Source organism: Lissotriton vulgaris, chromosome 4_2 (genome assembly GCF_964263255.1).
Source record: "Lissotriton vulgaris chromosome 4_2, aLisVul1.2, whole genome shotgun sequence".
Taxonomy (NCBI): Eukaryota; Metazoa; Chordata; class Amphibia; order Caudata; family Salamandridae; genus Lissotriton; species Lissotriton vulgaris.
The window spans coordinates 6,368,861-6,386,333 of record NC_141692.1 but is presented as its reverse complement, the minus strand read 5'-3'; the positions used below and the strand labels follow the sequence as shown (position 1 = coordinate 6,386,333).

Here is a 17,473-nt window from a genome sequence, read left to right as displayed (position 1 = left end):
AAGCGCACTACTCCCCGTAGGGGTCTTAAGGCGCTGGGGGGGTGTGGGGGCTGCTGCTACTGCTAAAATAGCCAGGTTTCGAGTAGTCTTTTGAAGGTTAGAAGGTCCTGGGTCTGCCGTTGGAGGATGGGGAGGGTGTTCCAAGTTTTGGCGGCAAGGTGGGAAAACGATCTGCCACCGGAGGTCGCTCTTCGGATGCGGGGGACATTGGCGAGGGTGCGGTCGGCAGAGCGGAGCTGGAGTTTGGGGGTGAAGAAGGTGAGTCATTTGTTGAGGTATACTGGTCCGGTGTTGTGGAGTGCCATGTGTGCATGGGTGAGGAGATTGAAGGTGATCCTCTTGTTGACTGGGAGCCAGTGCTGGTTTCTCAGGTGGGGTGTGATGTGGCTGAGGCGAAGGATGTTGAGGATCAAGCATGCAGAGGCATTCTGAATGTGTTGTAGCCGTTTCAGGAGTTTGGCTGAGAATCCTTCATAGACAGCATTTCCGTAGTCCAGCCTGCTGCTGACGAGGGTCTTGGTGACCGTTCTTCTTGTTTAGGTGGGGTTCCACCTGTAGATATTGGAGAGCAGTCGGAGGGTGTTGAAGCAGTAGGATGAGACGGCGTTGACCTATTTTGTCATGGAGAGAGTAGAGTTGAGGATGAACCCCAGGTTGCGTACATGGTCGGTGGGTGTTGGTGCTGCTCCCAGTGTGGTCGGCCATCAGGAGTCATCCCAGGCTGAGGGGCTGGACCCAAGGATGAGGACTTCTGTCTTGTCCGAGTTTAGCTTCAGACGGCTGTTCTCCATCCACTCGGTGACGACTTTCATTCCTTCGTGGAGGTTGATTTTGGCGGTGAGGGGGTCCTTGGTGAGGGATAGGATCATCTGGATGTCGTCGGCATAGGCGATGATGTTGAGGTCATGTAGTCAGGCGACGTGGGCGAGCAGAGCCATGTAGATGTTTAACAATGTCGGGCTGAGGGATGAGCCCTGGGTTATGCCGTAGATGATCTTGGTGGCTTTGGTGCAGAAAGGGGGAGGCGGATGTTCTGCTTTCTGCCGGAGAGGAAGGAGGTGGTCCAGTCTAGAGCCTTGTCACGGATCCCAGCGCCATGGAGACTAGACAGGGTCTAGGATGATGAGGGCCACGGTTTCGCCATTGTCCAGCAGGGCCCTGATGTCATTGGTCGCGACGATGAGGGCAGTTTCGGTGCTGTGGTTGCTGCGGAACCCAGACTGGGACAGGTCCAGGATGTTGTTCTCCCCAAGGTAGTGGGTCAGTTGTCTGTTGACGGTCTTTTCGATTACCTTTTCTCGGAACAGGTGTAGGGAGAAGGGTCGGAAAATCTTGAGGTTCTCAGGGTCACCCTTGGGTTTTTCGAGTAAGGCATTGATCTCGGCATGCTTCCAGCTCTCTGAGAAAGTTAATGTCTCAAAGGAGATGTTGATGGCTTTCCAGAGATAGGGTGCGATGTTGGTGCTGGCTATGTTAAAGATGTGGTGTGGGCATGGGTCTGACGGAGAACTGGAGTGGATGGTGTTCATGATTTTTGTGTTGTCGTCTGCGCTTATGTTGGTCCAGGAGAACAGGAGATCGGTGCGGATGGTGGCTGTCGGGGCAGATACCTCTGTGGCTGTCGTGACGTTGAAGCTGTCATGGATATCTGCGATTTTGCTATGGAAGAAGGTGGCGAAGGAGTCGCACAGGTCTTATGAGGGTGATATGTTGTTGGTGTTGGAGCTGGGGTTGCAGAGTTCCTTAATGATGTTGAAGAGCTCCTTGCTGTTGTGTGCATTTTATTCTAGGCGGTCTTTGAAGGAGGCCATGGTGTCTGCTGGTGGCATTCTTGTGGGCTGCATAGTTGTCCAGTATTGGTTCAAAGTGCCATTTCGTCTCTAGTTTTCTGCAAGTCTGCTTGGAGGCCTTGAGGTCCTCGGTGAACCAGCTGGCTTTCTTGCTGGTGTGTCTGTTGGAGGGTTTCTTGATTGGTTAAGGGTTTTGGCACAGTCGTCAATTCACTGTCTGAGGATGCGAGCAGCTGTGTCAGGGTTGGTGGGGTTGGCAGGTGGGCTCCGGAAAGGGTGGTTGTTAGCTGGTCTTCAATGACTCTGCTCCAGCAGAGGCGAGGGATCTGTTGGGTGCGGTGGTCCGTGGTGGGTTTTTGGAAGGTGACGTGGATGCAGCGATTGTCGGTCCAATGAAGTGTTGTGGCTGATGGAGGTGTGGGAGCTTGCGGAGGAGATGGGGTCAAGCGTGTGGCCGGCAGAGTGGGTGGGTGTTGTGATGAGCTGTCTGAGCCCGAGGTTGGCGAGGTTGTTGATCAAGGTAGTGGAGCTGGTGTTGTTTTTGTTCTCGAGGTGGCAATTCAGGTCCCCGAGGAGGATGTAGTCTGTGGAGGTGAGGGTGTGTGTACTGACATAGTCGGCGATAGAGTTGCTGAACTGAGGCCGCGGTCCGAGGGGTCTGTAGATGAAGGATCCTCTGTGGGTGGAGTTGGGATCAATGTGGATCTGGAAGTGCAGGTGTTCGGCGGTGGTGAAAGTGTCATTGCTGTTGGTCAAGACTCTGAGGTTGTTCCTGTGGACGATGACGATTCCTTCTCCTGTTCCGTTGGTGCGGTGATCTTGTAACTGTCCAGGATGGTTATGGCAATGCCGAGGGCTGAGGAGGGATTCATCCAGGTCTCCGTCAGAAAGGCTATGTCTGAGGACATTGAGAAGGACGAAGGACGTTTGCGGGCGTTGAGAAGAATGCATCTGGAGTGGTAGCAATCCTTCACAGTGAGTGGCTTGGCGGATTGGATGCTGGTGAAGCTGCCGTTCCGGCAGGAGAAGGGTCCTTGGGTGCACTTTGGGACAGCCAGGAAGCAGGTGTGTGATCTTCTGATGTTGAGGGCATAGAGGGTGCTGGCATTGTAGCGGTAGTGGGCATCGTGGCATTTGCGGGGGCAGGGGGGTCTGGCACTGGGCATGGTCCAGGCAAGGACAGGCGCAGATGGGCTTGCCTTAGGTGCACCTTTGGCGCGCCCGCTGCGTGTGGCCACCATAAGATGGGGAGGCGGGAGGGTGGAGCAGCTGGGAGGTGGCAGCGGACAAAATGGGCAAGCAGGGGGTGGGGCCACAGGGGACGCAGCGGCAGGAAAAATGGGAGGGGGGAGTGGCAAGCGGTGAAGGATACAGGCGAAAAACAGGTCACAGGGCACAGTGAAGTACACAAGGAAAAAAAACGATAAATAGAGTAAAAACAAATACAACAATAAAACAGTTACCGTGCAATTACAATTGGGAATACGCAAGAAGTACACAAGGGAAAAGGAAAACGATAAACAGGATAAAAACCAATACAACAATAGAAACATTTACAGTGCAAAAACAATTCGGAAAAGCAAGACCTACAGACTACCACTGGCCACCAGGGCCTCGAACTCCGATCGCAGCGGCAGCTGGGTCTCAGAACATGGGCACACAGGCAGTGCTGTGCGGTGTGGGGAGCGACCTGCCTGTAGGAGGTATTGTTTCCCTACTCTCCAATCTAACATTGTGAATCACCCATATTCATTTCCTTGTAGGCACCTTGGTGCCCTTTTCCGGAGGTGCTTGGCTCCCGAAGCACTGGGCGCCATCTTTTAGTGGGCATTAATACCCTTTTTATTGGTTGTATGTTTTTCTTTTCTCACGTTTTGTATAATTTACCAGTAACTTACCTTGACTGGGGAGCCTGGTTTAGGTAAGGGGGTTTGCTGGATTCTTTTGCTGTACTGTAGTGTTTTCCGGCCACACGTCAACAGCATCAGAACTTGGACACACCCCTTCATTGCGTTACGCCAGAATGGAGGGCTATTTAACTGCACTGCTAGCGCATCTGCACAGCTCCAACTAGGAGGTAATATTTTCCTACTATCTAATCTCATGTTGTGATTCACCCATATTTATTTCCTTGTAGGCACCTTGGTCCCCTTTTCAGGAGAAACCTGGCTCCTGTAGAGCTGGGCACCATTTTTTAGCGGGTATTAATACCCTTTTTTATTGGTTGTATGTTTTTTCTGTCTCATGTTTTATTTAATGTGTTTTAATTTAATAGTAACATATCTTGACAGGGAAGTCTGGTTAAGGCAAAGAGGGTTGCTGGACCTCGGGTTGTGTCTTTTTTTTTGCCCAACTGTTTTCCTGCCAGACGCCAAAAGTGTCGAAATCTCACTACGGCCCCTCAGTTCGACACACCAGAATGGAGAGCTATTTAAATACATTAATGGCAGCTATGACTTGGAGATATTGTTTGCCTCCTCTCCGAACTCACATTGTGAACCACCCATCTTTATTTCCTTGTAGGCATCTTAATGCCCTTTTCAGGAGGTGCTTAGCTCTTCTAGCACTGAGCTCCATATTTTCGTGTGTATTAATGCCCTTTTTGGTGGTATGTTTTTCTTATCTCACATTTTGTATGATTTGTTTTAATTTTCCAGTAACTTACCCTGACAGGAGAGCCTAGTTAAGGTAAGAAGGTAAGGGGGGCTGCTGGACCGCGGGTTGTGTCTCCTTTCACCCAGGTGTTTTCCGGCCACATGCCAACAGCCTCCAAATTTGACCACGCCCCCTCATTTCTTCACCTAAGAATGGTGGGTTATCTAAATGCACTGATTGCGTGTCCGCACAGTCTGTTAACATGTGCAGCGGGGGTGTTGCTGGAACGCTAATGGTGCATCAGTCTGCGCCATACATGCTCAACAGCTCTCTGTGCCAGCCCCCCTGCAGGTATTACCTACAACAGGTAACTCCCCTTTGCTATTCAGAAGATGAGCTACGTTCCTTGAAGTGTAATAGTAAACAATGCCTAGGACCATTTAATCCTCCAAACCCCATAACTTGCTCTTAGTGTTTATCAGCTAACTCTGACAAACACTAAGCTACAGTGTCTAAAATCCCCCATGTCCTTTACCACCAACTCAACTACGCTACCCAGCATTTTGAAAGCCACACTCATAAATGACAGTCCGCACATTAAAAATGCATTTGCTTTTGCTGACTTACTAGAGCCTCACAGACTGGACATGGCATTTGTCACAGGACCTGGCGGATGCTGCCTTGGCCCCAGATCTCATCATGACTTCTCCCCCTGGGTTTGCTATTTCAAGGTTAGATCTTTTGGGGAAAAAGGGGGCTGAGATAGTGAATATTTATAGGGAATATTTCAAAGCATCCTTTGGGCCATTGCTGGCCAGGTCTGGTGGTTCAGTGGACTAATGCGTCTACTGCAGGGGCCTGTGTTCAAGCTCAAGGTCACAGTTTCAAATCCCAGTGGGTCCACTCAGCCTTTCATCCATCTGAGGTTGATAAAAGGAGTACCATTGAGTTGGGTAACAACGAACATCTGTTATTCAGCGCCAAGATACCCATAGTGGTGAACATGCGCTTTACAAATGCACATGTTATGTAATGTCATTTCAGACTGTACAGCTCCGGCCTAATTTACTGGCCCCCGGCTCCCAGAGTAGACTTTCTGAACAACAGCAGTCAGCTGATGGACATTAAACTTAATTAAAGTAATTTTTCTGACTTTACCATCTTAGGGGATTTTAATATCCTTCTGAAAAATCCTTTAGACAGAGACACCGTGTTTTTTACTCACTTTCTGGAAGGTGCGGGTCTTGTTCAGCTAGTAAAGGGACCCAAGCATATTGCTGGCCCATCACTAGATGGCATTTTTTTCATCAACCCCACATCGGACTCTCATCCACTCTCCCCGTTGCCTGGTATGACTAATTTGCGGCCAAGTTTCATATTACTAGGAAAGTTGAAGGTTGGACTGTCCATTCTCAACCACTTAAAACGTTAGGACGACCCTGGCAGAAAATTACTCTGGAAGCATTTAATGCGTATCCAACACATTCCAAAGCTGAGATTTCTGCAGACCTGGACGAGGCTACTAAATTATCATCAATTGATTGCCATCTTAACCACCAGCTTGATCTACTCAAAATAATAAAAGGACCTCCTGGTCCAAGCCCTGGTTTGATGACAATCTTAGAAGCCAAAAACAAGCTTGTGGTAGGTTTGATGGAAAATGGCGAATTCATTACGACCCCGATGGTGAAATCTCCTACAAAAAGGCTATTGAGGCCTAAGAAGGTCTGGTCTCCAAAGCCAAATCTAGTTACTTTATGGCCAAAATTAAGGACTCTCTTAACATCCCAAAAGAACTCTTTGCAACAGTAAGCAAGTTGAGTAAGATATTGGAACCTAAAAACGCTGCAGTCTATCTAGAATTCTGCAAATCATTAGAGGATTTTTTTCAGAAAACAGTCAAAGCGGTTTATAATACATTTGCTTCCAATCATCCTGCTGATGGGACATCTAAGGAAGAGACAACCCTTCCCCTTTTGGTGGTGTCTACCTCTAAAGATGCCACATTGGACAATAACACCATTAATAAAGTTTGTAACCTCATTTCAGAATCTGTAGTTCAGCCCATTCCCTGTCAAACAAGGTCATGGTCTTCTTTGGATCCCTGTCCCCCAAAGTTTCTTCACCTAATGCAGTGCGCTTTTTTTTAATATTACGATAAGAGTTTTTAAATAAATTGCAGGTTCTCCAGTATCCAGCTGCACGTATGCTGCTTGCAATCCCAAAATATTCGTTTGTATCTCAGGCTGTGCAATTGTTGCATTTACGGATTGAACTCAAGTCTTTATGCATTGCCTTCAAGTAAGAGCATGGTTTCAGACCTAAACAAAGATTCCGCTGTTATGTTCCCAACAGACATATGCAATTCCAATCAGCATTTAATCCGTTGATTCCCAAAGCAAAAACAGCCTCGTGGGGGGGGGGGGGGGGGGGGGGGGGAGGTGGAATTTTTGTAACTGACACAGCCAGGCTTTGGAATTCCTTGTCAGATCACTTTCCAAAATCCCTAAAAACGTAAGTAGGGTTTCTTGACCACTGCTATTTCCCCAGCCTCAGCTTCTTCTCTTTTCGTCCTCCTAAGGCAGATCACCAGCACCTAGACACCTTCGGGTAGTAGTGCATGTCACAAATTAAAATGTGATTTCATTTCCTCTCCATGTTCAAAATATAAAAGCATACCTTGCCTTGGGCGCCTACCTTTGCCATCCTCTGTACCTTTCCCTACCTCCTCTTGTTTCCCACTGTTGCTACATCAGAACAGTTAATAATCAGATTTATATCCTGGTATTGACAACTGTGGTTGTCACTGAGTTCCATACAAAACATATAGAATGATAAACGTGTAATTATTAATCATGGTGATGGTATTCACAGATGGGTTGAGCTCATGCCTTCATTTAATCAGAATCAACCTAATAGCCCTGATATTTCAGAAATAAAATGTGGTGTCTAAATGCTCACCTGTTCAAGGTAGTTCTTTTATATACTATATGTTAGATATAATACATTATCTCCCTAGCTGCCATAATACCTGCTGCTCAGCCTCTTTGTGTGATGTCACAGAATCTTACTCTTTGCCTACTGCTTGAGTGTTGGAGAGAGGGTTGTGGGATACCCATGTTCTCAGTTTTTGTAGTGTCCTATGTGAGGATGAGTGAGGGTTGTAGTTTCTCTCTGCCTACTATTCTTATGTGATTAAAAGAGACCCTTTATATGTACACAAGATTCCCTAAGTTGAGATGAGTGTGGTTTGAGTGACACCCTTTACCATGTTATGTAGTGTCCTGTGTAAGGATGAGCAAAGGTTGAGAGAGACCCTCTGCCGTCTGTCATTTTGCGGTTGTAAGAGACCCTTTATATGTTCCCAAGATGCCCTAAGCTGGCATGATTGTGAGTTGGAAGATACCTGCTGCTTATTGTTCAGATTTGGGTTGAAAGATATGCATTCCGTATGTTTATTATTCCTAAGGGAAGAAATGGGTTATACTCTCTACTGGATATAATGCATTCTCTTCTTAGATGCCATAACACCTGCTGAGCAGCCGCTGTATATGATGTCACAGAATGTTTATGTTTCCCTGAGTGATCAGTTATAGAGAGCAGGTTGAGCAGCAGGAGGCTGCTCCTGGTGGGGTCTTGATATTACATCTAAATCACATCTGTAACCTGTAAGTAAGACTATTGTCTTCAAACAAATGTCATCCTAAAGCCCACACTACCTGTCTACAGAGGATCATTCTTTGCAACATGCTTCGAGTCAAATGAAGCTCACCCAAGCAGCATCCCTGGAGACTTTGTACAATAGCGGCTCTCAAATGACTGCAGTGGATGCAAGGAGCACAACGTACATGTTGCATATTTTGTTGCAGTGGATTAAACATAGATGATAAGTCCCCTATAATTATTCTAAGGACCTGATTCATCACCACATGTCTGCATACATTTCAGATGTTATTTTTCTGACATTGCAAGGTACAGCTAAGAGTTCCCTTTTTGTATTTAGAGAGAGTCTCAGTATCTCGTGCCTTCCTTATTGTAAACTTTGCCCATGTGTTATTTTAGTCTTAAAACATAACCTTCAAACTTTTTATACATATTATAAGTAGTGACCCCCTACTCCATCTCCCTTTAATTCCACATTTCCCTTTACATTTTAATATAAATATTTCCTTTAGGCTGTACATAACCCATTCTTTGGACCTTACCCACACCCACTACCTGTATCATCTTATTTTTAAGAGATGTTATTGTTCTCTCAATGCCATTAGCTCCAATATTAATATCTTGAGATATTGAACCCATTTGTAGCAGCAATAATGCACCTCATGTTAATCAACAAACTAAAGACAACATTACTAGAGTATTCAAGAAGAGACCGGTTCGGTTTGAGAAAAAGGGAAAAAAATAAAAACTGTTGTCATAAATGTTACCAGACAAACTGAAGAAAGAGTGCTGACTGGGCAATGTCAGTTTATTACAGTTCATCAGGGAAGGGGCTGGTGGCAGAAACAGCTGATGCTCAAAGTATTGCTGGTGAAGCAGATTTTCAGCTACAGGACACTTACAATGACACTCTACACATCATGTTATGGTTGCAACTTTCATCAAAAAGTCCTGTATCATTATCAACAGTGTGAAACTAGACATTTATCACTAATGGAACGAGCAGCTTAAAGATATCTTTGCATGATCATGCCACATTTGACATTGTTGTCCATACCTAGCACTCCAAGTTTGGCTGGAAACATGAGCACCACTGCTACTGGTAATCCAATCACGTAGTAACCAATGCCGTACACCACAGCCCCAATCTTTTGCTTTCCCATCCCTTTAAGTATTCCTTGTGTTACACACTGGGGAGAAGGAAACATAAACGATACCATGCTTACGTTTGATACTGGTTGAAAGGCATTTCCAAGTAGGATGTAGCAACAAAGGGCCCGATTTCAGAGAACTAACTTAAGATAAAATCCTAAACGTACTACCATTTTGGTATTCACAGAAGGCACTTACTCATTTCTATATTCACAGAAGTTAGGAGTCCTAACTTTAGGACTCCTAAATGCCTTCTGTGAATACCGAAAGTCTTAAAGTTAGGATTTCTCTCAGTTTAGGAGAACTCCTAACTTTACTACTCCTAAACTGAGACAAATCCTAACTTTAAGTCATAGTCATTTTATGAGTTGCAAAAGTCTTTTTGATTTCTAAAAAAGCTTTTGTCATCCATTCTGATTTAGAAACAGGAACAGATGGGAAAAAGTTGACCAGTTCTCCTATTTGGCAGTTGCAATGACATTTTCAATGGCTTATGACCATAATTGTGGTCGGAAACCATTGATCTGACTTAGGGTGGTAACTGATTTACAAAGGGGGAGCAGTTCCCGTGGGGCTACGTTCCCTTTAGGGATTGTGCCAGCAGCTATGGCTGACCACTGCCTGCTCCTCCCATTGTGTACCCAAATTAGAATCCTTTCTTTAGAAGTATCTCCTTTTCCTTTAATGGACATGGACTGCTTTTAAAGTTTCCTCTTGGGGAATGCAAATAGAGGGATGAGTGTTTTCTATTCCGTGTAGGCCTCCTTCCACACATAAGTAGCCAGTCACCGGAGGATGCAACTTGCAAGCTTCCTAATTAGTACTCATTAGGCAGGTTGCTTGCACCCTCCTGTGAATGCAACATTTCTGACATAGTCTGTTATTACATAGGTCACATTGCAAATGTTAATCTTCTTCACAAAGCAGTCAGTGGCCACATTTATATTCGTATTGCTCTTGCACCAAACAATCTGGCATAGGAGCAACAAAAACCTTAAGTCAGATTTTTTTAAGCCATGCAAAAGACACTTTGTGGGGTTTTTAGTGGCTCTAAAAATATGAGGTAACGCAACACGTTGTGAATGGCTGCATTGCATCACTCTGCCCTGGGAAGGCATTCCATGGGCATTGCATAACTGTTCTTGCACAACTGCCATGGTTATTGACACATTACCAAAGTTACAAGACTTTGGAAACCTGGGAATGCACCAGAAAGAAACGCCTCCCAAGGAGCAGTAGCTTTACGAAAATTGAGGGCCCCCCCTGCAAGGTACGATTAGGGGCCCCTACGAACTCTATCAGGAGCTCTCCGGCTGAGGTGCTGTGCTGAGGGGCCCCCTAGAGCTTGGGACCCCTGTACTGTGGGGGCTACGAGGGCCTATGTTACCCCCCTGCCAAGGAGTGGCAGAAAAAGGCAAAATATCTTTATTACTCCTCGTTATTTCCTCTTTCGATGTGTGCTGTATTGAATCCTGCCTGCAATGTATGCACCCTTGCACCATAGTTCAAGGCTGTCTGTGTTAATGCTAGGCAGCCAATTATGCACCAGCGCAGGGTCAAAAGTCGGGAATGCGCCATAAGGCTTAAAATATGAGGAATTCCTGCTCTTTCCCAGTGACACAGTGCAGCCCGTATTTATCTACACAAATCAATAAAAACTGAATTCTCTGAATCTCAAAATGTGTTCTCATAATGTCCTGGAAGAACCGATTTCTCTTGTTTTGTTCATATTAATTTAGTGTCTGGGTTATGTTGGATGGATAGCACTGTACAGCTTGCAACCATGGACACAACTCGCGGGCAGAGCATGCAGATCAACAATGCTGACAGTGGCTCTATCTCAGCCAAAGTGAGACTGACAAACTAGTACTGCCAGGGAGGATGCTGCTATTTACCTGTAACACTCTTTAGTTAGTGGTATGACAGGACATTAAAAGCAGTGAATCTGGAGAAGCTCTCATTCTATCTAATGCCAAACTTACCCGACCTTATGTGGCTTAACAATTGACCATACTTACAGCAAAGGACTCAAATATATGGAAGAGTGAATATATCAACAGTGTGGAAGCAGCCAGTGCAATGATCCCTCTGTTAAAGGAAGACAATAACAGACACAACACTGATTACTTGGCAGTATGTTTAACCCTCTTCATAATGAGACAGCCTATGATTTGCTCAACAATGATGACGATATCATCCAGATTTTCTAAATTCCATGCAGTGCAGTGTGAAAACATTTAAGTTGTAAAAGGCTAAAACTCTGCAGTTATGTATTTACAAGGCGACGTGAGGGGATTATGTCATGGTGGAGCAAAAAAAGGAGATTTTGTTTGACACTAAGCACAGGACGCTTTTGACATCCAGGTACCACTCAAAACCACACAACAGAACAAAAGAAAAGAACCTTGGAGAAAAATAGAAATAAAAGACATAAAACAACCAATTAGAAAGCTGCAACGTACCTGGCTCAAAACAAAAGCCAAACAAGATGAACTTCACCTACAGAAAATTAACATATTATACAAGTCGGTTATCAAAAAATCTAAGAAAAAGTACTATTCAGACAGAATTCAAAATGCAAAATGTGCAAATAAAGTATTCTATAAAATACTCAATGAATTTCACAAACTAAATTGCCTAGAAGAAACTTATCCTGTTACTCAAGATTTCACAGAGAACTGGCAAATCATTACACGGACAAAGCAGACACGTTGGACTCGTACTTGAAACAGAAACATAGCACCATCACTAACTCTTGTACAAAACAACAATCCAAGAATGCTCTAAACAAGCCTCTCTGTTCCTTCCAACACATCTCACAGGATAATCAAAGCAAGCAGACCTGCGTGCAGCCCTTCTGACCCCTGTCCACCACAAGACAATTCTTTTAACAACCGCTGCTGCCACTCCAGTAAGAAGAATCCACAACAATTCCTTAACTACTGGAATATTTCCAGAAGAACTCAAAAAGTCATACAGACTTCCTGTACTTAAGAAAAAAGAAAAAACGACTTGGACCCGCTGAACCCTGACAACTGCAAACCCAATACAAATGGACCTTTCCTGGGCAAACTGATAGAAAAAGCAGTGTTCGCCCAGATGTCACAATTCATTAAAGAGAATGACATACTTTCAGACTTCCAAACAGGATTCAGTCCGGGAAGAGGCACTGAATCTGCCCTCCTTGCCATCTGGGATGACCTGAAGAATACAGTTGACTGCAACAGGGTTGCTGCGCTATTCCTCTTGGACCTCTCAGCTGCTTTTGACATGGTTGATCATGACACTCTGAAACAAAGACTCTATGAAGTTGGCATGGAGGGAACTGCTGTAGACTGGATAGCGTCCTACCTTCGAAGCAGAACTAATGTCATCCATACCCCACCTTTCTCTTCCAAACCGTACTCCACAAAAGCAGGGGTCCCTCAAGGTTCTATCATCTCGCCCATGCTTTTCAACATCTACATGAATTCATTACCAGTACTGATCAATAAATGTCACCTCATGTGCTATAACTATGCAGATGACACGCAAATACTCTTTCAACTGGAATGCCCCAAAGACATTGGAAAATCACCAATTTAGAGCTGTCTCAGAGCCGTGGATCAGTGGATGACTTGAAACCATCTCAAATTGAATGCTTCAAAAACAGAAATACTCATGTGTGGCGATTGGAAACATTACAACCCGCTTGCTGCATGGCCTAATGAACTGGGATCACTGCCTAAAGTATCGAAGGAAGTAAGAAAACTTGGAATGAACATGGGCTCCAAGCTGTCGATGAATGCCCAAGTGGATAAACTAGCAAGATCAAGCTCTGTCACTATAAAAACTCTGCAACAAATTTTCCCTCATTTGGGATTTCCACACAAGGACCGAGGTACCATCTCCCTTGTTCTGTACAAACTCGATTACGCCAATAGCCTCTACCATGGATCACCTTTAACTACCATGAAAAGACTACAACGGATTCTGAACTTGGCTGCCAGACTACTCTTGCATATCAAACCACGAGACCACATCTCCCCTACCTTGAAAGCCCTGCATTGCTTACCAATTGCCAGAAGATCCACGTTCAAGCTGCTTTGTATCACTCACAAAGAAATATATGGAATGGGACCTCTCTTCATCAGAAATAAAATCACCAAACACATTCAACAAAGGAACCTCCGCTCTAAAGGAGCATCTTGCCTCAAAATCAAGAAAAAATAACATGGGTGGCACATCCTTCTCTGTTCAAGCAGCCAAACTAAGGGAACTCTTTACCCCCCAACATAAGGTCCACCGACAATGACCGTATCTTCAGAAAACTACTCAAGATTTGGCTCTTCCCCACATAAGCACCATACGCAAACAGAAATTTATAGCATATCCCTCTGTAAATAAGCAGTTGTTTTCACTATATATATGTACCTATCTTTGTGTATTACTTTGTATAAACATGTAAAATAATTATTTTGTTGAGAGAAAACATAATAATATTAAATAAATAAAAATCATCTTTGGTCTACATGTACATACTTCCATTGTGCATCTATGTACCTGCCATGTACATGGCTCTATGTGACTGTTACTTTTCTCCTGAAAAAGCATATCCAATGCACTACCCTATTTCTCATCCTGTGCCTCTATCAATATCTTTAATCTACATATAATTACCTCCTTTATGTATCTATATACTTTCAATGTACTTATGGATCTATATATTTATCACTTTCTTCTAATTTAGCATTTCCAATGCACTACCCTATTCCTCAGCCTATACTTTGCTCAATATATCTTCTAGCCCAACCTTCTGACTCATCTCAAACTTCTTTCTACTACTCTTTCCAATGCACCACCCTATCTCTCATCCCATACATCTATCACTATTTTCTCTACATACTCTCTCTCATTTATTCCAAACCCCATCGCACTACCATGATCCCCAAAATAACCCTTTCTAGACTCTCTCCTACTCTACTCCTCCTTGAATCATCTGACACCTCTTTTTACTATACCGATCCCCTAAAACAAACCTTTTTAAACTCTTCCCTCTGACTCCTCCCCTCCAAAAACTCATTTTTACTCATCCAAATGCCTCCTCCTAATGCTAAGACCTAAAATCAACAAAACAAATAAAATCCTTCACTCTTTTATCCCTCCACTATCGTTTTCATTCAAAATTAACAGACTAACATCACCTCTCAAATTCCATATTCAACTATACTAATTCACCACTAATCCTTTATCGGGTTCCAGAGTAGTGTGCTACTCGCCAACAAAGAGTCTCAACACCCCATCAGGGTTACAAGTGCTATATAAATGCAAACCTTTTTCCTTTTCTACCCCTCCCCAACCCTTCTCAATCCCAATAACTGACTAACATATCCACCACTAAAATTGCTCTCATGTTTAACCATACTAATTCAACACTAATCCTGATAGGTTCTAAAGGAGCGTGCTACTTGCGCTTCAAAACCCCCTCAGGGGTTGCAAGCGCTATATAAATACAAACCTCCTTCCCTCTTCTATCCCGCCACCTTCCCTTCTCTACCATAATATCTGAATAACATATCCACTACTCAAATTACTTCATATTTATACTATACTAATTTTCAACACTAATCCTTTATGGGTTCCGGAGTGGTATGCTACTCACCTGAAAAGTGCTTCAACACCCATCAGAGGTAACAAGTGCTATATGAATGCAAACCTTTCTTCCCTTTTACCCCTCTGCTATCCTTCTCACTCCAAGTAACAGACTAATATCCACCACTGAAATTACTTCATATTTCACCATATTAATACACCACTAATCCTTTATGGGCTTCCTGAATAGCCTGTGTCAACAATTGCTATATAAATACAAACCTTTTTCCTCCTCTATCCTTCTGCTTTCATTCCAAATCCAAATAACTGACTAACATATCCACCACTTAAAATGTACTTGCATGTTTCACTATACTAATTCAACACTAATCCTCCAAGGGTCATGGAGTAGCGTGCTACTCGCCGAAAAAGCGCTTCAACGCCTCATCAGTGGTAGTAAGCACTATATAAATGCAATTACAATTACAATGATACAGATGTGAATGACATTTTCCATGCATTACTCTTCTTTTACATACATGAACACAGGTTTGATATTGCATTATTTAGAGCTCATTTGTGAGCTATTTCAAAGGGCTGGTTGATGCAGCAGTATGTGCCGCTTTTGCTTTGTGGCATAATGCACTACAAGTAAATCTGACTACCCAATTCAATTAAAAAGACCTTTATTCGAATTCCATAAAATTCATAAAAGTACATACAATAAAAACAGTCCCTTTCTCTATGCACATCTATTTACAGTAATCATGATACTTAGAAATTTATTACAGCTCTCATAAATCAAATTTTTCAGAGGTTTTCCATCATTTTGCGTACACGAGTTATCAGTCTCAAGAAAGTGCTAGTTCAAAAAGTTAATTCATCTGTATCCAAAGAAAGCAAGATTAAATGAGACTCCCCTAAAGAAAGGGGTCTTCGTTTTCTAAAATATGGAGTTAAAAACCAGTTAATATTCTTTAAATAAAATTTACAGAAAAATAGGAAGTGCAAATCATTCTGTGTGCTTATCCCATCACACGGCATGGGTTATAATGTGCTGTATGATGATAACCCAAAGGTTATCAGAGCATGCCCTTAGGCGGAATAACAGTGATCTTTCCCAGTTGGTCATGGGGAGAGTAAGATAGGGTGGGAGAGGTTGTCTACACAGTTCATTCCCCAAGTATGTCACAACGGTAGATTTGAGTGATTCCCTTCCCATTCTTTCTGAGTTGTAAATTGCATATAGTGCTTGTTTAACCTCATTCTTATCTTTAGGCTCGATCTTGGGTGGGTCGGAGAAAAGATCTCCCCTACGCACGGCACAGTGTCTTTAAAACTCCCGCAAGCCAGGGGTTGTTAATGTTGATGTTAATGTTGTATACTTGTAAAGCGCACAGCTGCCCCAGCAAAGGGACGTCCCGGCGTTGTATACCGCTGGGGAACCCATCCTGGCTTTCCCTGTGAGATGGTCCCTCCTGGGCATCTCCAAGGTGAAGACAAGCATCCCCGGCGCTGATGGGGCCGTTAGTAGAGATTAAGCATGCTATTGCCCAGAGTTGCTGAGTGGGACCCATGGTTGGAGTAGGCACCGGGGCGAGAATTATCGAGTCTGCAGACCATGGCCCAAGACCATGCCGCGTCAGGAATCGAACCCTGGTCCCGGGCCGACCTCTGCTTCCGGGTCTGCCGCCTCTAACCAGTGAGCCACACCACTCTACTAAGCCCTATTTCACATTTAAGGCAATCGTTTATAATATCCTGTGTTAGGGCAGCTAGGTTATTCCTCCAGATCTTAAGCCAGAATAGAGCTGGCCTTGTCCTAATAAAATCACATGTATAGGGGAGGTTTAATTCCTTGTGACAAATAAACACAGAGGATGAGATTAGGGCACCCAGTATTTTTCTACAAAATTGGTTTTCTTCTCGCTGAATACTGGGACTTATCCCCAAACTCCAAACCTCTGCCCCATATGTGGCTATTGGTATGCACTGTAACCTAAAAAAAATTCAAATAGCTGTAGTGGCACCTATTTTCTTTGGGCGTGGAAAGCTCAAGACGGAATTGGTGGCTTTCGAGAACTTGCCCATGGCGTGGGCCAAATGCCCACTCCACGAGCCGTTCGCAGCGAAAACCAACCCTAGATATGGGAATGTATTCACAGATTCTAATTAATATGTCCCTACATGTCTGGTATTGAGCTTCCGTTTCCCTGGGCCACATGTCATGATAAAAGATTTTTTTTAATTCACACGCAGATCTAGAGCCTCCATATATTGAACAAAAGATTTAACAAGTTGGCAGAGGGCATTAAGTGTGCGGCCCATGATGACCGCATCATCTGCGTATAAAAGAACCAGTAATGGTTGCCCCTGGATTATTGGCACATCTGGAGTCACCTGTTTTAAAGATTTAGCTAAACCATTGATGTAGATGATAAAAAGCAGGGGTGCTAGAACGCACCCCTGTCTAACCCCCCTACCTACTTTAATAGGTCCGGAAACTTCCCCGCCCATCCCAATCCTAACTTGTGCCTTAAGGTCAGTATGGAAATAGGCCAGAAAGTTAACAAGAGCCTCATCTAGTCCATAGTCCAAAAGAATGGACCAAAGTTGGGATCTGTTGACTAGATCAAAGGCGGATGAAAGATCCATAAATGCAAGATAGATAGGAGACGATCGAGCGATGTCATACTTGTCAA

The 17,473-nt window shown here is 44.1% G+C and overlaps 1 protein-coding gene across 1 annotated transcript in view; it reads right to left on the bottom strand.

Annotated features, from left to right (window-relative positions):
* Positions 1–17,473, bottom strand: part of LOC147718107 (multidrug and toxin extrusion protein 2-like) — a 464,065-nt gene that overhangs the window by 114,085 nt on the left and 332,507 nt on the right. Inside the window, exons 13-14 of the mRNA XM_086919190.1 lie at positions 11,219–11,288; positions 9,106–9,238 (exon numbers count right to left, since the gene is read on the bottom strand). Of these exons, the coding sequence (XP_086775316.1) occupies positions 9,106–9,238; positions 11,219–11,288 (203 nt within the window). The remainder of the gene's footprint in view (positions 1–9,105; positions 9,239–11,218; positions 11,289–17,473) is intronic.